The 25,338-nt window shown below is 43.0% G+C and overlaps 1 protein-coding gene across 1 annotated transcript in view; it reads right to left on the bottom strand.

Moving 5' to 3' along the window:
- Positions 1-25,016, bottom strand: part of LOC132380655 (H-2 class I histocompatibility antigen, alpha chain-like) — a 36,324-nt gene extending 11,308 nt beyond the window's left edge. The window contains exons 1-4 of the mRNA XM_059949612.1: positions 24,813-25,016; positions 18,910-19,182; positions 6,617-6,886; positions 3,046-3,159 (exon numbers count right to left, since the gene is read on the bottom strand). Of these exons, the coding sequence (XP_059805595.1) occupies positions 3,046-3,159; positions 6,617-6,886; positions 18,910-19,182; positions 24,813-24,885 (730 nt within the window). The 5' untranslated portion in view covers positions 24,886-25,016. The remainder of the gene's footprint in view (positions 1-3,045; positions 3,160-6,616; positions 6,887-18,909; positions 19,183-24,812) is intronic.
- Between the last annotated feature and the right edge of the window lie 322 nt (positions 25,017-25,338).

Below are 25,338 nucleotides of genomic sequence, written 5' to 3' on the forward strand. Positions count from 1 at the left end.
ATAGTTTTTAAAAAAAACGAGTGCTGTGGTTTTAAAAGTTAGATGATAGTAATTTTAACCTTTTTCAGTATGCTTCATAAACAATATTTTCTTAATTTTTAAGCAAGTTAAAATCTTGAATGTGTCAGAACTTCACTATTTTGGACAGGTCCCCTACCAGACTTTTCAACCTTGTCTTCAAAATAAAGTAATAATAGGTATTAAACTCTTGAAACTTTTAGTTTGTATTTTCTCACCAGAACTTTTAAAACAGATGTCAAATTCATGTGGGTTATTCTTTTATACAATTTGTACATTTTTTCTGACAAAGGACAACTGTCCCCAACACTTCTGTCATTACCAACACGCAACACATTTTAGAAACCAGTCAAGTTTTTTCAAACAAATGCTTGTGTGGTTGTCATGAAAATGAGAAGTGACTGTCAAGGCGGAAGACAGACATTTTGATGTTCAGAAATGTGAGTAATTTAAAGATTTATACCTCCTGATCTGAGAGTACTTTTATTATGTGTCATTACCAAGCAAATTACTATTTGAGTGTTTTAACTGAAAAATAAAAGACTTCATTTATTTCTGTACACTTACATTACATTTACATGCTATCTATCCAGTCAAGTTAGCAAGTGCAAGACTTGGTCAACTTTTTCTTTAGAAAGTGAGAATCATCATTACCACCACACAGCTGGCGGTGAAGTTTTCAAGATAGCCTCAAAATCATCAGCAGTCCAATCAAAAAATAATACAAGAGACAATTAAAGATCCAGTGACATATCAGCAGTACCTTGAAAGAGAAGCAGACAGATACAAAAAAAAGGGAGACCGCAAAACTCACAATCATCTCACAATTAGCAAAGCAAAGACTGAAGAGACGACAGTGGAGAGTTAATCAAAGATTCAAAAGGGCTGCTGATAAGAAAAGACAGGCAGTTCAAAATTTTATTGCAGAGAATACCCTGCCAAAATCTCCAGTAGGCCAGCAACAAAAACAAAATTACTTCCGTCTTCCTGAGGCTTCATGTATGCACTAATGGAGGCTATGAGAGGATCCTTTAAATTTCAAGTGTTGCTTTTTTTCGGAGCTGTTGAAATTTCTATCAATGTTTCATTAAGTCTTATTGATAAAAAGAAGTGCATAGAGGGTTGAGTAAATGTTTTGTCAATGTTAAATGAAAGTATTCTCTCTTATGGCCAGTTGAAAAATAATTATCTGTATAATCTGTTTGAACTTTGAATTGCTGCTTAATCCAGAGTTAGGGAGAGTTCGGCAGATGTTTTGTAAGTATTATTGTGGTTTTTTTTAAAAACAAGACCAACAGTTCCTGGTTTAGCTGGGCTGCCTATGCTCATTTTTCATGTGGGTGTTTTTAACAAATTTCTCTAGCTGTCTGCCTTAGAAACTGATCTCTTATGTAACTTTGTTAAATAGTGCAGACTGTAAATATGTTGTTTTAATTATGTGTTGTTTCTTCCGGTTGTCAGAGTTAATGACCATCACAGACAATATTTTGATATGGAAATAAAGTTTTGTTTAGTAACTGAACTTATTTGCTGGAGTCAAGTGCATTGCTGCCAAAATCATCATTCCGTTAAATTTCCAGAAGTCTAATTAGTGAACAAATATTTCGTTGTTCAGTCAAGGTAAATATTGACACGTTTAGGAAAATGTATCTCAAAAATATATACTGAATGTAGTTAGGAATGAATTAAAACAAACTTATTAAAGGGGTGCAGGATTGACCTTGAAATCTATGTTTGTCATTTTGTTTTAAATTTTGAGGGTGTGATGGGAATAACATGCACGCATGGAAACTGCAAAAAACCCTTAAAATATAAAAGTTCTCTTAAAGGCTGATCAATGCCAAGGTCAGGTCTTCATTCCAGAGCCTAAAATAAAGATTATAATATAAACCAAACTGAGTTTCCAGAAATTTCATTTTTCAGAATTTCAAGTAGTCAAAAGGGCCACTAATTCAAGAATCACTCACATACATATCGCTAGAGAGCCTAAGACTTTTGCACAGTACTGTAGTAATTTTATATATTGCTGCAAAAAAACAATTTCATGACATGATTTCATAATTCTGATGTGGATCGCTATTGTGCGCTGAGAGTGGGAAGGGGGCAGGGAGAGGGGAATCATGGTTGGGGAAAAGGGGAAGGGAGAGGGGGGGGGAGCAGGAAGCACCAGAGAGACATTCTGTAATGATCAATAAACCAATCGTTTGGAATCAAATGACCTTGTCTGCATCCACGCCACCCCTCCCCCTCCCTCGGCACTCCTTCTCTGCCACCTTTCCCACACCCCACCCTCACGACCCCCAATGTCCAGATTTACAAACTCGCTGTCCACTCCACGTTGACTAATGCGGCTCTGTGCAAAAGTCCTCGGCATCTCTACGTGCCTAGGGCCTTCTCACAGTACTGAAAGACAGCAGTAAAATACAATCACACGAAAGAGTCCGAGTCCGTTAGTGTTGCAGTCGAGTAAACGTATGGTTTATCTTCTGTCCAGCAATCACTGCGGATATGCGAGAGGGGTGGGGAAAGGGGGAGGAGGGGGGGAGGCAGCCCTGACTCCATCCAACCCACCATCCCATCATGGACTCTCCCCCTGGGCAGCTGCTAACAGGTGACATTGTGGCTTCAGGCCCCCTCCTCGCCATGACTGAGCCCATTTAATAGGCAGTGGGAGCTTATCCCCACCATGGCCCACCCCGGCTATGACAACCTTAAGGAGCCACTGGGCTGTATCCTCCTCATTCTGTAGGCCTTTCCATTCCTGGGCATTGGGGTTTCCATATCAGGCCATGATGCAGCCGGCCAGCTCTCCACTCCAGGCGAGAGGGTGTGGGAATGGGGAGTGGAATTGAAATGGGGGCCACTGGGAAACCCTGCCTCCGGTGATTGACCCAGAGAAGGTTCTTTATGGGTGTGGTTCCCTGCTGGTGCATCAGAAAGAAGTTTGATCCTTTCTTGAAGCACCTCGGCAGAAAACAGTCCAGTAACTATTCCCTGAGTCTCTCTGTAAGCCTTGCAGCCACTTACCCTCTGAGGTGCAGCAGTACAAGATTCCAGTCACCGCCATGGCGCAGAGCCCGAGTATCCCCAGAACAGCTCCAACAATGATCAAAGCTTCGTTCTCAACCAGTGCCTTGTGTTCTGTGGAGAAAACGTTGGAGGTTTTGTGATGTCTGGGTAATTTTTTCTGAAAATCTAGCAGCGCTATTCCCCAATGTATCGCCTAATGCCACAGACTGTGTAAAATATTTCTGATGGGAGTGCCTGTCGGTTATGTGCCATGTTGTTTGACGTGGGCAATCATGGCCACGATTGCTCTTGGCAAGTATTTCCACAGAAGTGGTTTGTCACTGTCTTTACAAGATGGGTGACTCCCAGCCATTATCAATCTCTTCAGAGATTGTCTGCCTGGTATCGGTCATTCCATAACCAGTATTTGTGATCTGCACCGGCTGCTCATATGACCATCCACCACCTGCTCCCATGGTTTCACATGACCCTGATCGGGGGCTAAGCAGGTGCTACACCTTGTCAAGGGTGACCTGCAGGCTAGCAGAGGGAAGGAGCACCTTACACCTCCTTTAGCAGAGACGTACATCCAGTCTAACACCCTAGGAGTGTTTGTATGTGCAATAAGAAACTGTTAATCTGTCAGAGCACACTTTGGTGTTGAACCTTTGGGAGATGCGAAACAATTGCACAGACAAGGGGATTAACAGGTCCACTGTGACTCAGTTCAAAATGATGCACAATAATCTTACTTTTGGAGAATTGTGTTCAGTTCCAGTCACTGAACACTGAAGGATGTGGAAGCTTTGGAGAGGTTGCAAAAGATGCTGCCCGGATTGGAGAGCGTGCCTTGTGAGGAGAGGTTGAGCAAACTCAGGGTTTCTCTTTGGACCAAAGGAGGAGAAGAGGTGTCGAGACATATATGGTGATGAGGCCTAGATTGAGTAGCCAAGGTGGAACTGGCTACTATGAGGAGGCACAAATTTAAGGTGATTGGGGAAAAGTATGGGGGGGTGGGTGTCAGAAGTGAAACTTTTTACACAGAGAGTGTTTGGTGCATGGGGTGGGAGTAGAGACAGATACATTAGGAGCATTTAGGAGTCTTAAATCGGCACATAGATGATAGAAAACTAGAGGGCTTTGTGGATTGATTTTCTAGGTTCTTATTCTGCTGACAAGATGGCTGATGTAGTAGACGTGTTTGAGTTAGAGAGTGCAGAGCAGGAGTATTGTCCATTTCCATTTGGTGGGGCGGGGGGGGGGATTATCCAGTCTCCAATGAGACCGTCATAAAATTTAATTTCCCTAGTTCGCAAGGCAGGGGGGATTGGCCTGTTCAAGTGACAATAACTTTGTACCAGTTGCATTTGAGTCACCAAGGCATAGGAGGCTACGAACCAAGTCCGGGTAAAGAGAATTGGTAGAAGAGAACAACCACTTGAGTCGAGTAAGACACTCCCTCGAGTGGTTGTTCTCTTAAAGGAGATCATCTGGGAGTGGCTTTGCATGGGGAGTCTGAGGCACTGGCAGGCACCGTATGGTCCTTCACAGATTGGGGGTCACGGTCCAGTGGCCTGGAGTGCAAGGTGGCTGGGGACCTTCACTGCTGCAGCCTTCCCCCGACTTCACTGCTGTTGTGATGTGCTATCATCTTCCGCCAGCCCACCGTTGAGATCTCAGTTGGAACACTCTTCAGAACATATAACCATATAACAATTACAGCATGGAAATAGGCCATCTCGACCCTCCTAGTCCATGCTGAACACTTACCCTCACCTAGTCCCACTGACCTGCACTCAGCCCGTAACCCTCCATTCCTTTCCTGTCCATATACCTATCCAATTTTTTTTATGACAATATCAAACCTGCCTCAACCACTTCTACTGGAAGCTCATTCCACACAGCTACCACTCTCTGAGTAAAGAAGTTCCCCCTCGTGTTACCCCTAAGCTTTTGCCCCCTAACTCTCAACTCATGTCCTCTTGTTTGAATCTCCCCTACTCTCAATGGAAAAAGCCTTTCCACATCAACTCTATCTATCCCCCTCATAATTTTAAATACCTCTGTCAAGTCCCCCCCAATCTTCTATGCTCCAAAGAAGAAAAACCTAACTTGTTCAACCTTTCTCTGTAACTTAGGTGCTGAAACCCAGGTAAAATTCTAGTAAATCTCTTCTGTACTCTTTCTATTTTGTTGACATCTTTCCTATAAGTCGGTAACCAGAACTGTACACAATACTCCAAATTTGGCCTCACAAATGCCTTGTACAATTTTAACATTACATCCCAACTCCTATACTCAATGCTCTGATTTATTAAGGCCGGCATACCAAAAGCTTTCTTCACCACCCTATCCACATGAGATTCCACCTTCAGGGAACTATGCACCATTATTCCTAGATCATTCTGTTCTACTGCATTCCTCAATGCCCTACCATTTACCATGTATCATAGAACAGTACAGAACAGTAACAGGCCATTCGGCCCACAATGTTAGGCCGAACCAGCTAAAAAGCAAATGAAACACTGATCCCTCCTACCTATACCGCGTCCATATCACTTTATCTTCATTACATCCATGGGCCTATCCAAACATCTCTTAAAAGCCTCTAATGTATTTGCCTCTACCCCCATACCAGGCAGCGCATTCCAGACATCCACAACGCTGAGTAAAAAAACTTACCCCTCACATCCCCCTTGAACCTACCCCCTCTCACCTTCAATGCATGCCCTCTGGTATTAGGCACTTCAACCCTGGGAATCAGATACTCCCTGTCTACTCTGTCTCTGCTGCTCATAATCTTATAAACCTCTACCAGATCTCCCCTCAGCCTCTGCCACTCCAGAGAAAACAACCCAAGTTTTACCATGCTTTCCATGATAACATGTGCCCTCCAAACCAGGCAGCATCCTGGTAAAACTCTTCTGCACCCTCTCCAAAACCTCAGCATCTTTCCTGATGATTGGATCTATATGCAATAGTCCAGATGTGGCCTAGATAGAGCTTTATAAAGTTGCAACATAACTTCTTGACTTTTGAACTCAATGTCTTGACTAATAAAAGCAAGCATTCCATAAGAAAGTGAAAGTGTAGTCACTTTCAAAGTGCTATGAACTTGGATCCCAAGATCTCTCTGCTCAGCAACAATGGTGTACTGTCGCCTCACATTTGCCCTACCAAGATGCAACACCTCACATCTAGCTGGGTTAAACTCCATCTGCCATTTGTCCAGAACTCACTACCTCACTACCGAGGGTTACCCTACCAGGAGCCAAGCTCCAGCTGGCATCGCTCTAGGAAGCTCAGGATCTGATAAGACTCTCCGCCATGTAAAGGCAATAAGCCTCAGAGAAGAGAGTTGCTGTGTATGGTTGATTGGTAGTTAGTATGGATGTGTTGGGCCAAATGGCCTTGTACTGTGCTCTATAACTTGACTCTAACAATTGCCAGCAACAGAGACAATGAGAGAGGCCTCAAGTTATTGGGACTTGCTTGAGGCAGAAAGGGACTAAGAGGGATTCTGCGTCATCAAGTAGGTATCAATGTTTTTACTGCATCAGACGACATTTCCCCAACTCGCTGTTCTTACCAAGAGGGATCTGCAACTTTCCATCAACTGCCTCGTGTTCCAGCTGACAGATGTACCCCTGGCTGTCTCCATCCAGGGGATGGACACTCCTAACTTGAAAAGTCCCATCACTTTGAGGGACAACATTGGTCACATCTGATCCATTGTCAGCGACTTTCCCGTTTCTGACCCAACGCACTTTAATGTCCCGGGGGAAGAAGTTCTTGGCCGTGCACACCAGGTACATTTGGCCCCGTTTCTTCTGCATGAAGGCTCTGGTATGAGTAGGAGCTGTGAAGGAATTGGAGAACAAAACACTGCAAGTTATTGAATCACAAACAAGAAAAAATCTGAAAGTGCTGGAAATCCGAGCAACACACACAAAATGCTGGAGGAACTCAGTAGCCCAGGCAGCACCTGTGGAAAAAAGTACAGTCAACATTTCTGGCCGAAACCCTTCGGCAGGATTGGAGAAAGGGTTTCAGCCTGAAACAGATGAAATGTGACTAGACTTTGGAATGTGGATTAGCCTGATGGAATGTGGACTAAATTGACAGGCTCAAGAGAGAGAGTTTTACATGTTTCCTGATACTATCCTTCACATGAAAAACCAGCTTGAAACCAAATACCTGAAAGCATTGTGAGAAACAACAGAATCTCCTAGGGAACTTGGACAACATTCCTTCCTTGATCGTGAACTTTAAATCGGCACTCCTCACCTAAGAATTCTTGTTCAGCATCTTCTCCACCAAACACATTGTGAAATGTTTCATGTTTTCTTTTTTTAAATCACAGTAACCTCAATATTTAATCTCATTCGTTCTTCCTTCACAGAATGCAAAACTGGACTCCACATCTCGGGAATGTTCGACGAGTTTTATTTCCATGAGAATCCCAACAATTTTCTTTTAAATGGAAGTTTTCCACTCAACATATCTCTGTGACATCTGGGGTATTTTTTTCCCCAGAGTGAGTATGTGAGCCAAAAGACCCGCTCGATGTTTTATTTACATCCTCAGCTCCTGCAGCTCCTCCAAAATGCCTGGAGACTCGATACTCACTGCCTTGGTGAAGTAGCCAACATAATCAAAGACCCCACCCACCCTGGACATGCTCACTTCTCCCCTCTCCCATCAGGCACTCCATCCCACTGCACTAAGACTAATGACCAAATCCCTAGTATGATAAGATGGACTCTTGACCTCACAATCAAAGCCTCATCATGCACCTTATTCTTTCTTTTTCAATCCTTTTATTAAACTTTTCAAGACAAATACATAAGTCATAATAGTGCAAAGGGAGTGGGATTACATTGTTGGCAATTAACACATGAGTAAAAACTATAAATAGCACCAATATAATTGACCTCCCAAACCCTTAATATAAACAAGATGCAAAAAAAGATAGGAAAAAACCCAAATTGAAAAATCAAAAAACAAAATAAACTAAACTAAAACTAAACTAACCAAAGCTGGGCTATTCAATTATATCAAATAAAATCATTAGTGTCATCAACTCCACTCCTCTACTCAAATCAATGAAAGATGTAAAGGAATCAGAAAAGGTCAGATTGCATTCTATGAAAGTATTGAATAAAAGGCCTCCAAGTTTCTTCAAATTTAACTGAGGGATCAAATGTACCACTTCTAATTTTTTCAAAGTTTAAACAGGATATCGTTTGGGAAAACCATTGAGATGTCGGAGGATTCATCTCCTTCCAATTCAATAAAATACATCTTCTAGCCATTAAGGTAGCAAATGCAAACATCCGCCGAGCTGCAGAGGGCAGATCAAACATTGGTAAGCCGAAAATTGCAGTAATACGATGAGGTTGTAAATCCATGTGCAAAACTTTAGAGAATATATCAAAAATATTTTGCCAAAATTTTTCCAAAAGAGGGCAGGACCAAAACATATGACTCAGAGAGGCTACCTCAGAGTGACATCTATCACAGATCGGATTTATATGAGAATAAAATCAAGCTAATTTACCTTTAGACATATGAGCTCTATGAACCACTTTAAATTGAATCAACTTATGTTTAGCACAAATAGATGAAAAATTAACTAATTGCAAAATTTTCTCCCATTTCTCTATAGGTAAAGAAAGTTGAAGTTCCTTCTCCCATTCATTTTAAATTTTATTAGATACATCTGGCTGTATATTCATAATCATACCATAAATGATTGCTATTAAACCCTTTTGATAAGGATTTAAGCCTAAAATTTCTTCCATGATATCAGCTGGATATGAAATGGGAAAAGTCAGTAACATCATAATTTAAAAATCTCTAATCTGTAGGTATCTGAAAAAATGGGATCTGGGAAAATTATATTTATTAGACAACTGTTCAAAAGACATGAAACAGTTATCCAAAAATAAATCACGAAAACATATTACAGTATACCCTTTGTTTTCCAAACCAAAAAGGTTTGATCCATGACAGAGGGTTGAAAGAAAAAATTAGGTATAATAGGACTTGATAAAATAAATTTATTCGAGCCAAAAAATTTACAAAACTGAAACCATATTCGTAATGTATGTTTAATTATTGGATTAACTTTATTCAATTTAGAAAGAACCAAGGGAAGCGAGGTCCCTACAATGGAAACCAATGATAATCCTTGTGCTGAACTACATTCAAAATTAACCCATTGTGGACTGACATTCATATCCATGTCTTGTGTCCAAAATATTAAATATCAAATATTAATTGCCCAGAAATAAAATCTTAAATTTGGCAGTGCCAAGCCACCATTCATTTTGGATTTCTGAAAGTATTTTTTACTTAGCCTAGGATTTTTATTCTGCCATATGTAAGACGTAATTTTAGAGTCAATAGTATCAAAAAAGGATTTAGGAATAAAGATTGGTACTGATTGAAAAGATATAAAGATTTAGGTAAAATAATCATTTTAATAGTATTAATTTGACCAATCTATGATGTGGACAGTAAGGTCCATTTAATAAGCGATTGTTTGACCTGGTCTATTAAAGGTAAATAATTGATGTTAAATAAATCCTTATGTTTTTCAGTAATCTTAACACCTAGATAAGTAAAAGAATTTGTAACCAATCTAAATGGTAAATGTCTATAAATTGGAACTTGCACATTTAAAGGGAAAAGTTCACTCTTATTAAGATTCAGTATGTAACCAGGAAAGTTACTAAACTGAGCGAGCAAGGATTTAGCAGCAGGAGTGGATTTCTCAGTATTTGAAATATATAATAACAAATCATCTGCATATAATGATAACGCGTATCACATTCCTGCGGGAAATGCCAAATATAGAAGGTAGGTCATGAATAGCAATAGCTAAAGGTTCCAGGGCAATATCAAATAATAGTGGGCTAAGAGGGCAACCTTACCTAGTACCACGAAACAACTGAAAAAAGGAGATCTTCTGTTATTGGTAAGTACTGAAGTCATGGGGGCGTAATATATCAATTTAACCCAAGATATAAATTGCAGGCTAAAATTAAATTTCTCAAGCATACTAAATAAGTATGGCCATTCAATCCTATCGAACGCTTTCTCGGCATCCAATGAAATGACACATCCTGGAATTCCAGATGAGAGAATATAAACAATATTCATTAATCTAATATTAAAAACGAATGGTGGTTTTTAATAAATCCGATCTGGTTGACCGAAATAATTCCAGGCAATACACTCTCCAATCTAGTTGCCACTATTTTTGAAAAAATCTTAGAATCTGCATTCAATAAGGATATAGGCCTACATGATGCACATTCAGTGGGATCTTTATCTTTTTTAATAATTAAGGAAATAGAGGTACCATAGAAAGGTTTTGGTAATTTACCTATAAATAGTGCATCCTTAGAGATTTTAGATAGCCAGAGAGAAAGTATAGTGGAGAAGGGTTTTAAAAATGCTAGTGTATAACCATCTGGGCCAGGTGCTTTACCTGAATTCATTGAAGAAATAGCGTCTTTTATTTCTAGTTCCATAACAGGAGCATCTAATACTAAACATTCATTCAGTGATAATTTTGGAACATTCAATTTCCTTAAGAACTCATGCATTATAGTGGGATCATCAGGAGATTCTGATTGATATAAGGAGGTATAAAATTCTTGAAAAGATTTGTTTATCTTATCATGTTCAACCATCATAGTTCCATCTTGTTTACGAATTTTAATAATCTGACGTTTAACTGAAGCAGATTTCAATTGGCTAGCTAATAGTTTACCAGATTTATCACCATGTATATAAAATTAACTCCTAGACTTAATTAATTGATTTTCAATCAAGGATGTTGAAAGTAAACTATGCTCCATTTGAAGTTCGACCCTTTTTTTTATATAAAGCTCCTGACTAGGAGCGATAGAGCATATCTTGTCAATTGCTTTAATCTTATCAACCAACATACAAATCTCTTTATTAATTTGTTTTTTTCAGACCAGCAGAATATGAGATAATCTGACCATGGATGTATGCTTTAAAAGTATCCCATAAAACCCCGCTGGAAATTTCATCTGTAGAGTTCGTTGAAAAGAAAGAAATCAATCTGTTCCTTAATAAAATTCATGAAGTCTGAGTCTTGTAGTAATACAGAATTGAATGACCATTGTCCAAAACTAGAAGGCGTATCCATTAGTTTGATAGAGAGTTCCAGGGGCACATGGTCAGAGATGACAATGGAATCATAATTGCAGTCAGTAACAGAGGGAATTAAACAAGAGTTAATAAAAAGTAGTCAGTTCTATAATAACTATGATAAACATGGGAAAAGAATGAAAACTCTTTTTCCTTTGGATGCAAGAAGCTCCAAATTTCTGAAATTCCAAAATCAAGCATAAAGGAATTAATAAAGGTAGCCGATTTATTCTGAAGTGCCTGATTAGACTTAGATCTATCCATTGAAGGATTTAAACAGCATTTAAAATCTCCTCCTGTTATCAACATATAATCATTTAAATTAAGAAGGAATGTGAATAAGTGTTTAAAAAATTCAGGATAGTCAATATTCGGAGCATAGACATTAACCATCACCACTTTTTTTATTACAGAGTAGGCCAGTGATTAATAAAAATCTACCATTCAGATCCAAAATAATGCTAATGAACAAATGAAATAGAAGAATCTATAAAAACAGAAACTCCTTTCTCTTTAGCCTGGGAATTAGAATGGTATTGCCAATCCTAAAAGCCTAAAAGAAATGCTGATTATCCTCTTTCCCCACATGAGTTTCTTGTGCAAAAATAATATGGGCATTAATTCTGCAGAATACCTTGAAAAGTTTTTTTTCCATTTAATCGGATAATTTAAACCATTTGTATTCCACGAAACAAAATTAATAACCTTATCCATCATAGTAAAACCAGTAATATGGTACGTAAAGGGCTAACCAGAATACAAACTCATGAACTCGGAAGCGGGAAAAAGGTTCAAAAAGGAACCGGAAGTTACAACATAGCGGACATTTTAGTAGTTTCGAATTAACCCAGGTGAAAAAATCTAATCTAAAAAGAGAGACCCCCTCTCCCCACCCAAAAAGGCCCAGAAAAAAAAGCCAGAGATTGGCCAAGAGATAAGCTAAAGCTAATTCTACCCCCGTCTCTCCTGATGACAGCCCAAAAGATAAAAGTTGTTAAGAAAAGCTACCCCTAATCCAAGAAATATACCACAAAAATGATCAAAAAATAGCAAGAAAAAAAATACACCATTTAAACCTTTTAGAAAAGGTTTAAATCATAGAATAGAGTACTAAGATACTAGTATTTCAGAAAAAAGAGAAAACAAGCATCAGTTCGTATTATTGACCATTTCCATGCATAAACAATTGAAAGTTATGCAGCAAAAAAATAAGGTCTTATGGGAAGAAGAAAGCAGAACATCTTTAAATGTAAAAAAAGAGAACGAATGTATCTCCATTCAAAAAACAAATCAAACCTCTACTAAATAGTTCAAAAAATTTAAAAAAAGCAGAATCCCAAAAAGGGAACAGAAAAGTTAAACTAGAAATACTAAAAATACCTACAGTACAAACTAAGAAAGAGAACCCTCAAACTCTAACTGACCCGATCGCTTAAAAAATTAAGTAAAAACCAGAAAAATCAGAACCCCAATTAGGCCGTAGCAGAGAAAGTTTGCTGGTCAAAAAATTTTTGAGCTTTTAATGTCTTGAAGAGACAACGGGAATTATCAGAGAGAATAATCCACAATCTGGTGGGAAAGAGCAGAGCTGGTTGAGACATTCCAACATCAGAGGCTTAAATGCCATTCGTTCCTTCAGAATCTTGGGGCTAAAATCTTCAACAAAGCGGAATTTAAAACCTTTAAATTCAAACATGCCTTTTCGCCGAGCAAAGTGAATCAAACGTTCCTTGATATGAAGATAATGGAGACGAACAATTACTAGCCGTGGATGATCAGATCAGTTCCCCCTCGTGTTACCCCTAAACTTTTGCCCCTTAACGCTCTTGTCCTCTTGTTTGAATCTCCCCTACTCTCAATGGAAAAAAACCTATCCACGTCAACTCTATCTATCCCCCTCATAATTTTAAATACCTCTATCAAGTCCCCCTTCAACCTTCTATGCTCCGAAGAATAAAGACTTAAGTTGTTCAACCTTTCTCTGTAACTCAGATGCTGAAACCCAGGTAACAGTCTAGTAAATCTCCTCTGTACTCTCTCTATTTTGTTGACATCTTTCCTATAATTTGGTGACCATTTTCTCAAACTTCTTCACCACCATTTTCCATTCCAATTTCCCTCTCTCATCTCATCTCCTTACCTGCTTATCACCTCCCTCTGGTGTTCCTCCCCATTTTCTTTCTTCCATGGTATTCTGTCCTCTCCTATCAGATTTCCCCTTCTCCAGTCCTGTATCTCTTTCCCCAATCAACTTCCCAGCTCATCCCTCCCCCAACCCCGCCGGTTTCACCTATCACCTTGTAAGTCTTCCTCCTCTCCCTCCACGTTTTTTCTCTGATGCCTCATCTTTTTTCCCAGTCCTGATGAAGGGTCTCGGCTCAAACCGTCGACTGTATTCTTTTCCCTAGATGCTGCCTGGCCTGCTCAGCTCCTCCAGCATTTTGAGTGTGTCATTTGTATCATGGGAGGATTTGCCACAACAATAATATTTTTGGCTTTTTGCACCATTCAGGGACATTTTATGCATTTCACATTCTAAACTCCTTCGCTGCAAACTCTAACGGTATTGCAATGGTCAATGCCCGTTCTGAGGCTAGGTCCCTTTCTGCCAGTAGCTTCATTTCGGTGCTTTGACTATGCATGCCACAGACAAACCTGTCCCTTAATGCGGCAGAAAGTCACGGTACTGGGAAAGTTTGTGCAGGTCTGCAATGTATTCAGAAAGGCTTTCATCTTTTAACTGGTTCCTTTTGTAAAATCTAAATCTCTCAGCTGTCACCAGTGGCTTAGGGCTCAAGAGATTTTGTAAAATTGTAATTTGGTCGAACATCTCGCTTGCTGGATTTGCTGGAGTTACTAAACCGCGTCACAGACCTTCATTAGCGCGATCAAATTCATCATCTATCCCGGCTGAAGCCATCGTCGCGTTATTTTCACTTTAAATTCAGCGTGTCCTTCACCGCCACGCGTTTGTTAGCGTCTGTGTTTAACTCTCACTGTTTCGTCCCTATTGGTGCAGTTCGGGATATTCTCTGACATTCAGGTACACGCGTGTCTGTGCATGTAGATTAAATGAAAGCACGCCCGCAGGAGGTAGTGTATTCACAATACAGCGGGGGTGGGGGAGCTCATTGGTCTAAAAGAAATAGATCCATGCATTACAGATCCCACTTGTCAGGAAAGTCGTTACCCCACAACAGTAAGAAATCCCCCACAGAGATGAAATATTTAGGGCTGAATGCGGCAATTTAAAAATTGTATATAAAGTCTGTATAGTAATTGTATAATATAGTATATGGTGTATGTCGTTGAGACGCACTTTATCTTGAGTTGCAGTATAGCTAAACAGGAAGTGTTTTGTATTTAACATTTTAGTAATACTTAAATATCTTGTATGTTTGATTAAGCATTCTTGTTCGTTTAAAAAATTCACTACGGTTAACGTACAAATACGTGCGATGCTTACGTCACACGCTACCACGTGATACGTGTTCTCCTTGCTTGAGGTTAAGTCTGAGTTAGATGCGCTTTTCGGGATCCTGTGAATTAGTTTAACGTTTCGAAGTTACAGAACATCCGATGTATAGGTGACTGAGAATGGGATTAGTATAAACAGGGACTCGGTGGTCAGCACAGACTCACTGAAGACACACACTCAGCTTCTTCCTCTCGCCCGACAGATTTCTTAAAGCGTCATGAACAAACACTACTTCCCTATTTTGCTCCCTTCTTTCATACTAATTACTTATTTTTAATATTCCTCTTTCAAGTCACTCAAGCATAAACATTAATACAGCCAAAGGAGATAACTACACCACATTTTACGTATTGCACCGCCCCGAAACAAGTCCCGGGACCCCGGCAATGAAAGGGTTAGTAAATGAGGAGCGTTTGGCGGCCCCCGGGCCTGTCTTTACCAAATATATGGGAAGGTCTGGATAGAGAGGACGTGGGGGAGCACGTTTCCAATAGTCAGACTGTCTAGGGTTAGAAAACACGGCCGCACAGTAGGAGGACCGAGCTTCCGAACAGGGTTGAGAGGGGTAATAAATCAGCCATGACGGGATGGTGAAGCAGACTGGACGGGCCGAATGGCCTGGTTCTGTTCCGGTGAGCATATAATAAATCTGAACCATAAGGCCGGTTTCTGCGTCGTAGAACCCTAAAGGAGTTTTCTTCCAAAACTTGTTCCACAATTCCACCATGGGAACCTCAAAACTCATCTTTCCCTGAATCACTTTGCCACACTGTGTTGTACAGCGCTGGAGTTCTGTGTACAGTTTTTTTTTTAATTAAATAGATTAGCTTATTTATCACGTACATCAAAATGCATTTTGCCTCAAATCAAATAGTGGAGGAGCCTGCTGGAGCTGCCACTTTTCTGGTTCCCGCGTAACGTGCCCACAACTCACTCGCCGTAACCCGCACACCTTTGGAGTGTGTGGGTGGGGGAGACCGGAGCACCCGGAGGAAACGCACGTGGTCATCAGGAGAGCGTACAAACTCTTTGCAGACAGCGGCGGGAATCGAACCGCGATCGCTGATTGCTGGCGCTCGAACTGCTAGGCTAACATGCCTGCCGGTTATTTAGCTGACATGCAATTAAACTGGAAGGGGTGCAGGGAAGAAATGTGAGTATGCTGCCAGGACTCGAGGACAGGCTGGGCGGGCCAAGACTTCCTACCCTGCAAGGCAGGTAGGTACATGGAGCTTGGGGAAATAGAGGGCTACGCGGTAGGGGAATTCTGGGCGGCTTCTACAGTAGGTCACATGGTCGGCTCGACATTGTGGGCAGAGTGCCTATATGGTAATAGTCAGCCAGAGCAGTGCTTGAGGCTGTTACAGTAACAATATTCAAAATCAATTTATTATGAAAGTTCTAACTGTATATGTCACCCTGAGATTCCGAGTTTCACAAGAGCCTGCAGCGGATGGTGAGGTCAGCTGAGAAGATCATCGGGGTCTCTCTTCCCGCCATCACGGACATTTACACCACACGCTGCATCTGCAAAGCGAACAGCATTATGAAGGACCCCACACACCCCTCATACAATCTCTTCTCCCTCCTGCCGTCTGGGAAAAGGCTCCGAAGCATTCGGGCTCTCCCGACCAGACTATGTAACAGTTTCTTCCCCCAAGCTATCAGACTCCTCAATACCCAGAGCCCGGACTGACACCTTACTGCCCTATTGTCCTGTTTATTATTCATTGTAATGTCTGCACTGTTTTTGTGCTCTTTATGCAGTCCTGGGTAGGTCTGTAGTCTAGTGTAGTTGTTGTGTGTCTTTCTTTTTTACGTAGTTCAGTCTAGCTTTGTACTGTTTTATGTAACGCCATGGTCCGGAAAAATGTCTAATTTTTACTATGTACTGTACCAGCAGTTATGGTCAAAATGACAATAAAAGTGACTTGTCTTGAGAAGACATTTAGATCAGTGCAAACCTCCAAGAAGTCCACAACCTTGCCTTTGGGTTTGTGGGTGTGCATGCCTCAATGACACAGGGAGCTATGGTTGGCTGGAGTCAGGGCTTTATGCTTTGGGTCTGGGTGACACAACCACTGGATCAGCAGCACAGCAGATTCGGCATTTGTCCCGCGAATGTGCACGTGTCAGCTAATTATTATTTCATTGTGACGGTGTTTAACACCACCCTTTTGGTCATAGCGCATATCGAGTCTTGAGCAAAGCACAGCAATGTTTAGCTGCCTTATCTTAGGGCCCCTCATCTTAGAAAAGATGTGCTGGCATTGGAGGGGCCCAGAGGAGGTTCACAAGGATGATTCCAGGAACGTTTGATGGCTCTGGGTCTGTACTCGCTGGAATTCAGAAGGATGAGGGGGGAATTTCATTGAAACGTTTCAAATGTTGAAAGGCCTAGACAGAGTTGATGTGGAAAGGATGTTTCTCACGGTAGGAGAGTCTAGGACAAGAGGGCACAGCCTCAGGATAGATGGGCGCCCTTTCAAAACAGGTGGAGAGAAATTCCTTTAGGCCGAGGCTGGTGAATTTGTGGAATTTATTGCCAGATGCAGCTGTGGAGGCCAGGTCGTTGGGTGTATTTAAGGCAGAGATTGATAGTTTCTTGATTGGACATGGTGTCAAAGGTTACGGGGTTGAGGAGGAGTTAGAAAAAAGGACCAGTCATGATTGAATGGCGGAGCAGATTCGATGGGCCAGATCGCCTAATTCTGCTCCTATGACTTACGGTTGTATGGACCCGCTTCAGTATCTCTCTCTCCCTCCCTGCACTTGGGCCGTATCCAACCATAGTGACATTTGGTAAGGTCACCAATGCTAAGCAGGTCAAAGGCTAGAGCCCAGACCATGACTGGTCCATTGGTCCTCCAGGTTTGGGAGTTCAACTCAGGGTTGACTGGTTAAACAAAACCATTAAGGAAACAGCGATGAAGAACGCTTCTGCGTCTGAGTGCGGCGGTGTTCCTGCGTCAGCGCCCAGGACTTGCATGACTGACAGCTGTGAAAACCGAGAGGGAGCTACTGACATGATGAAGGAAGCCTCGAACTCCAGAGATGAAGGACCAGCAGCAACAATGCCAGCGGCATAATGGACAGTAAGTCAGCTAACATATCAAAGTCTGCAGATGCTAGGAATACAAGGCCAAACTGAGCAACGTTTCAGGCCGAAATCCTTCTTCAGGTCTGAGAAGGAAGGGGGAAGATGACAGAATAAAAATGGTGGGGAGGGGGGAGTGGGATAAGAGGTTGGCTGGAAGGTGATAGGTGAGGCCAGGTGAGTGGGGAAAGGGCTGGAGAAGGAATCTAATAGGAGAGGTGAATGAACAACAGGAGAGAGAGAGAAGGAGGAGGGGAAATAAGAGGGAGAATTGCTAGGCAGGTGAGAAGAAGTGAAAGGTCAGTGGGGAATAGAAAAGGGGACGGGTAGAAATTTGTTCACCAGAAGGGGAAATCGATATTCATGGCATGAGGTTGGAGGTAACCCTGATGTTGTTCCTCCACCCTGAGGGTGACTTCACTTTGGTACAAGAGGAGGCCACGGACAGACACGTTGGAATCAGAATTGTTTGGCCACCGGGAAATCCCGCTGGTGGCGGATGGTGCGGAGGTACTCAGCAAAGCAGACCCCCAATTTACGGAGGGTCTCAGCAATGTCGAGGAGGCCCAGGCGCAGTAGAATGACCCCAGCAGATTCACAGGTGAGGTGTTGCCTCACCTGGTAGGACTGCTTGGGGCCCTGAATGGAGGTGTAAAGCTTTCGAGGAATAGGGACCAAAGGCTGCCAAGGGGGTCTAGCTTGATTTTGGCCCCGTAGTGGGTGGGGAAAGTTGGGTCGATGATCCTTTAGTGGTGCTGTGTTTGACCTATCTACTGATGTGAAGCTCGAAGACCAGCCATGCAGACGTGGTCCAGAGTTCAAGGTCCCGTCATTGGCAAGTCTGGATTTCGAGGCCTGGTGTTCAATGATTAGCGTGTCCTAGGGTCGAGGGTCGAAAGTCAAGGCCCGCCCGCAGGAGCCGAATCTGTGAGTCCGTTGGAGAGGTCAAAGCACGATGGTGTCCGGGTCCACTGGAGTATGATAGGCATGCTAACTTGGCAGGGGATTGTGTGGCAACCCTGGCGGGCTGCCCTCAGCACCCGCTGGGATGTATTGGTGGTTAACACGCACGAGGTGTTTTGACGTACGCGAGATCGTGAAATTTAAACTATCTTACCCTTGTTTTCCAGGGTGGTGTTGCTTGATCTGATCGTCTGTTTGATCTCATCGCAGATGCTCTCTATTCGGTGAGGCACCAATGCAACAGAGTCGTGGTCCGCGTTCCGCCTGTCTACCCAAGCCTGCGCCAAGGGCTGGACTGCGACGTACCTCTTAATCTTCGTGTTGTAGTACAAGACAGTAAAACCATCATAGGCGTAACGCACACGTATGTCGTCCACTTCAAGGCCACGAAACAGGCACTCGCACTGGGCGTGAAAGAGGTGCGTATCTGAAAGAAGCAATAACAACCCATTGTTAGATGCTTTGCGTCTTCATTTTACCCAGAGGGTGGTCCTACATACACCACGAGATCATTTTACCCAAAGGGTGGTCCCACATACACCACGAGATCATTTTACCCAGAGGGTGGTCCCACATAAACCACGAGATCATTTTACCCAGAGGGTGGTTTGTACACACCAACAGGCACTATTTTACCCCGAGGATAGACCCACATATCCAACAGGCTGCAAGAGGAAGCCATTGAAGAAGGTACGTTAACAACATTTAAGGGGCACTTGGACAGGTCCGTGGATAGGAAAAGTTTGGAGAGATGAGCTTAAATGACAATTTTGGTCAGCCTGTATAAGATGGGCCAAAGGGCCTGTTTTGCTGCTGTAAGGACCCTATGTCCCTAATATTGTGGATCTGCCATGTGTTAGTATGTTGATTAAAATGACTTTCTTTTTTAATTAGTGAAATACTTTGGAAACATTTAGAAATAAGCAGCATGCTATGATAGTGGCTAGTAAAATGCTGCTTTTTTTTAAACAAAACTACACAAAATACAAACATCAGGTATGTATAAGACCGTGAACAAGTTCAAATTAAAATAAGATTATTACTGTCTATCAAATAATCAATTCCCTGGGGTTCCACCGTTCCCAGAAATCCCCCACTGTACCCATGGAAGAGCAGTCTCTTCAGACGTTCAAACAGCGGCTGCAGCTTCTCACATTCCATGTCAGCGTGACACACTGACTCCTGGCCACAGAATGGACAAGTGGACGTGGTGTTAGTGAACCAACTTGGACCTGCTGCATGGTACGGCTGGAGAAGGGAAAGGATCATGGGACGGGAGGCCTAGGGAGAAAGAAAGGTGGAGGGGAGCACCAGAGGGAGATGGAGAACTGGCAGAGTGATGGGCAGAGAGAAAAAATAACTAAATATATCTGGGATGGGGTAAGAAGGGGAGGGGCATTAACGGAAGTTAGAGAAGTCAATGTTCATGCCATCAGGTTGGAGGCTACCCAGCTGGTATACAAGCTGTTGTTCCTCCAACCTGAGTGTGGCTTCATCTTGACGGTAGAGGAGGCCATGGATAGACATATCAGAATGAGAATGAGACGTGGAATTAAAATGTGTGGCCACTGGAAGATCCTGCTTTCTCTGGCGGACAGAGCGCAGGTGTACAGCGAAACGGTCTCCCAGCCTGCGTCGGATCCTTTCCCTTCTCTAGTTCTATATCCCTTTCGCCAATCACCTTTCTGGCTCTCAGCTTCACCCCACCCCCTCCAGTCTTCTATCATTTCACATTTCCCCCTCCCCCTCCTACTTTCAAATCTCTTACTATCTTCCCTTTCAGTTAGTCCTGACGAAGAGTCTCGGCCCGAATCAACAACAGCTCTTCTCCGTATAGATGCTGCCTGTCCTGCTGCGTTCCAGCAGCATTTTGTGTCTGTTCTATGAGTTGTCGGCGGGTTCTAGGGCCGGAACTCCGGGTGGGCAGGAGGAGCGATGTCCAACAACCCCAGGGTTCACAAATCGATGGGACGAGAGTTCAGGGCTTAGTGTTCAGAGTCCCGTCACTGGCAAGTATGGAGTTCGAGGCCTGGCGTTTGGTGATTGGCAGACCCTATGGCTGATGCTGAGGATTGAGGCCCGGAGGGGGGGGGTCGAATTGGAACTCCAAATCCAGTGAGGTAGTCAAAAGCCCAATGTCCTCTCGTCCACATTGAATCCAAAGCTGGAGGCTGAAGAAGAGGGCCTGCCTTGGGGGTTGGAGGGAGGGACGAATGAGGCTTGTTTCGCTCCTGTTGTTTTGTAGCTGTGTGTGGCTCTGCCGAGCATTGTGGGTACACTATGTAGGCACCGGAACGCTGCCCCCCTCCCCCAGCAGACCCTCGTTTGTTAACACAAGTGACGCATTTCACTCGGTGTTTCAATATACGCGGGGTAGAGAAACATGAATCTTGCCATTTATCTTGTGTTTGAAGCAAATTCAAAGAATCAAAGTTTATTTATGATCAAAGTACGCATGCAATGTACAACCTTGAGGTTCGTCTTCCCCACAGACAGCCACGAAACAAAGAAAACTGTGCAAACCCCTTCACAGAAAGAACATCAACCTCCCCACAATAAAAAAAACAAATCATGTGAAGAGCAAAAAAAGAATGCGGAAAAGAGAATTTAAAACACAATCCCACAAAGTCAACACAGGAGCCCTGGTGATAAGATGACAACAAGACAAGCCTAAAGTCATTTAATCTTCATCCAGCCCCTAGAAATGCTTGTAAGCGATTAGTTTTTAACTTTTCCTAGGATATGCTGATAGCAGCTAGCTGCTAAGTGGATCCTTAGCTGCGTCTGACAGCCGTCAGGTCTGTGCGTGACTCTGAGGTATGGCTGACATCAGTTAGCCTACCACTGACCCCAGCATTAGCGTAACTGTGGCTAGCTTCTGATTGGCCCCTGTGCTTGCGCCGATCGGGGCAGCGATTACTGCTCTTAGCTGCACCGGTGACGATAATCTCAAGGACGTCCCGGTGGGGAAGGGGTGCGGTCCAGGGTCCTGAACTGAGCTGCGGGGGCATATCAGCCTCTCATTAAGAAAGCAACATGAGTTTCCTCATCTCCTTCAACCTCTCTTCTCAATCTCGCTTCCCACCAGTCCTTTGGCAGGCCATTAGACATAGGAGAAGAACTAAGCCATTCAGCCCATCAGGTTTGCTCTGCTATTTCTTCATGGTTGATTTATTCTCAAGCCTATTCTCCTGCCCTCTCCCCGTAAAGTTGGATGCCCTTCAAGAACCTATCCATCACTGCTCTAAATATTCTCAATGACTTGGCTCCACAGCCGTCAGTGGCAATGAATTCCACGGATTCACCACCCTCTGGATAAAGAAATTCCTCCTCATCACTGTTCTGAAGAGATGGTCTTCTGTGTCCTCTGGTCCTTGACTCCCTCACTATAGGAAACATTTTTCAGTGCCACTAGGCCGAGGCATAAGACATGGGAGGAGAACTAGGCTATTGGGCCCATTGAGTCTGCTCCACCATTCCATCATGGCCACACACCCAACACTGGGACAGTGCTCCCCCAGGCCTCCAGTCTCCACTGGACTCATAGACATTGGAGACATCGGCACAATGGCCATGATAAACCAAAGTATTGAGTGCAGGAGATGGAATCTTATGTTGAAGTTGTATAAGGTGTTGGTGAGGCCTAATTTGGAGCATTGTGTGCAGTTTTGGTCACCTACCTACAGGAAAGATGTAAATAAGCTCAAACAAGTACAGAGGAAATTTACAAGCATGTTCGCAGGACTGGAGGACTGAGTTATAAGAAAAGATGGAAAGGTCGAATAGGTTAGGAATGTTTTCCTTCGAACGTAGAAGACTGAGAGGAGGTTTGATAGAGGTATACAAAATTATGAGGGGCACAGATAGGGTGAACACAAGCAGGTTTTTTTCCCCCTGAGATTGGGTGGGACTACAGCCAGAGGTCATGGGTTAAGGGCAAAAGGTGAAAAGTTAAAGGGGAACATGAGGTTGAACTTCTTCATTCAGAGGGTGGTGAGAGTGTGGAATGAGCTGCCAGCACAATTTCAACATTTAAGAGCAGTTTGGATAGATACATGAATGGAAGGGCTTTAGTCCCAGTGCAAGTTTAAATGGTGTGGCATGGACTAGATGGGCCAAAGCGCCTGCTTGAGTGTTGTGCTTCTCTGTGGCTCTTAAAAGAGATAATGTGTGCAATACTGATCTTATTTAAGATGCGATGGAATGCAATCAGGGTGAGGAAAGTACATCTCCCACCCCTCCCCTCCCATCCTCATCACATTCTACAGGGGTTGTATTGAGAGCATCCTGAGCAGCTGCATCACTGCCTGGTTCGGAAATTGCACCATCATGGATCGCAAGACCCTGCAGCAGATAGTGAGGTCAGCTGAGAAGATCATCAGGGTCTCTCTTCCTGCCATCACGGACATTTATACCACACGTTGCATCCTCAAAGGAAACAGCATTATGAAGGACCCCACTCACCCCTCATACAAACTCTTCTCCCTCCTGCCGCCTGGGAAAAGGCTCCAAAGCATTCAGGCTCTCCCGACCAGACTATGTAACAGTTTCTTCCCCCAAGCTATCAGACCCCTCAATACCCAGAGCCTGGACTGACACCTTACTGCCCTATTGTCTTGTTTATTATTTATTGTAATGCCTGCACTGTTTTGTGCACTGGGTAGGTCTGTAGTCTAGTCTAGGTTTTTTTCCTGTGTTGTTTTTTATGTAGTTCAGTCTAGTTTTTGTACTGTTTCATGTAACACCATGGTCCTGAAAAGCATTGTCTCAGTTTTACTGTGTACTGTACCAGCAGTTATGGTCAAAATGACAATAAAAAGTGACTTGACTTGACTTGATTCATCACATTCACAGTAGCATTTTCTAAACAGTTATACTTATTTTTTTACATTACCCTGACAGGTTTAAAGACCTGTTTCATCTCCTCATATTTCAAGCTTTCTCCAAGCTATTCCCCAGTGTCACTTTTCGGAACTGATCTCAAAGCTTTCTACATTACGTCTTTTCAAAAAAAAAAGAGTAATATCTTGGCAGATGACCAGTCTCCAAGTTTTAATCTGCAGGTTGAGTCGGTGGTGAGGAAGGCAAATGCAATGTTTGCATTCATTTTGAGAGGACTAGGATATAAAAGCAAGGATGTGATCTTGAGGCTTCATAAAGCCCTGCTCACATTGCACTTGGGATATTGTGAGCTTCTTTTGGCCCCTTGTCTAAGATGGACTGTGCAGGCATTGGAAAGGTTCATGAGAATGACCCCAGGAATCAAAGAAATTGTGTGTGTGTGTGTGTGTGTGTGTGTGTGTGTGTGTGTGTGTGTGTGTGTGTGTGTGTGTGTGTGTGTGTGTGTGTGTGTGTGTGTGTGTGTGTGTGTGTTGCTTTGGGTTTCATCAACAGGTTATTCCTCTCTGCCAGACCTCAACGTTCAGAGTAAATTTATCATCAAACTACATCTACGTTGCCTGAGATTCATTTCCTTGCAGGCATTCACAGTCAAGCACAAAGGAACGAATGAAGAACTACACACAAGCCAAAAGACGGGCAAAGAAGACAAACTGCGCAAATGCAGAATAAAACAAATTGCAATCTAAAAAAGGAAATTAGAGGCTGCAGACTGCAGTGATAACACTTCAGAAGAAACAGTACATATCTATTCATATACATACATTATACACACACACACACACACACACACACACACACACACACATATATATATATAAATATATAGATTAACAGAGAGGCAATATAGAATCATGATTTTTTTTTTACCAGTTTTTAGTTTCCCTGTCCCTGATCCTTTCTGACTGAATCACTGGGTTGTGAGAACAGCTTCCCACCATGAACATTATCAAAGTCTCTCCTGACATTGAACAGCTTCCAGTCGATACCCTGCCCTACATCCCCCCCCCCCCCCCCCCGAGTTTGGTTTGGCTCGAGAGCTCCTCGAGTCCTCCTCACAGCCTGTGCGAGGAGACGGTCGGCTGGTAAGTCGCGTCCGAGGCACAGATCTACGGGCAGACGGTCCGGTGGCACGCCAGAGGACTTGAACCAACTTACCGCTCTGGATGGCTGCGACGGAGACCAGTCCGGCTAGGACAGCCACTAAGGCCATCCTGCAGCAAACACTCATCTTCAGAGGCAATAGTGGGCTCTCCGATGCGTCTGAGTGAAGCAGGTGAATATTTGAAGTGAGGTGGACCAGCTGAGCAACTGTACTGAGCAAACCTGTTTTGGATTCCTTGGACGCAAGGACTCCACCTGACTCCACCCACCGGGAGCAGGCTGTGCCAGGCTCCTGCTTGTCTCCGAATGACTTCAAGAGTTTATTTCCCTTCCTTTGTAGACTTTCTATCCAGCCTAAAATGTCCCAGGATTGGGTATATATAAAGCAGAGGTTGCAAAGAAGAGACACATGAAATACAGTCTAGTGAGGAATAAAGACATAGACTATTTCCTAAACAGTGAGAGCAAATTCAGAAATTAGAAGTTCCCTAAACGTTAACTTGCAGGGAGAATGTGCCTTACATACACAGCCCGGTAGCGTAGTGGCTAGCAAAACGCTTTACAGTACAGGTGACCCAGG

This window comes from Hypanus sabinus, chromosome 24, assembly GCF_030144855.1.
Source record: "Hypanus sabinus isolate sHypSab1 chromosome 24, sHypSab1.hap1, whole genome shotgun sequence".
Classification (NCBI taxonomy): domain Eukaryota; kingdom Metazoa; phylum Chordata; class Chondrichthyes; order Myliobatiformes; family Dasyatidae; genus Hypanus; species Hypanus sabinus.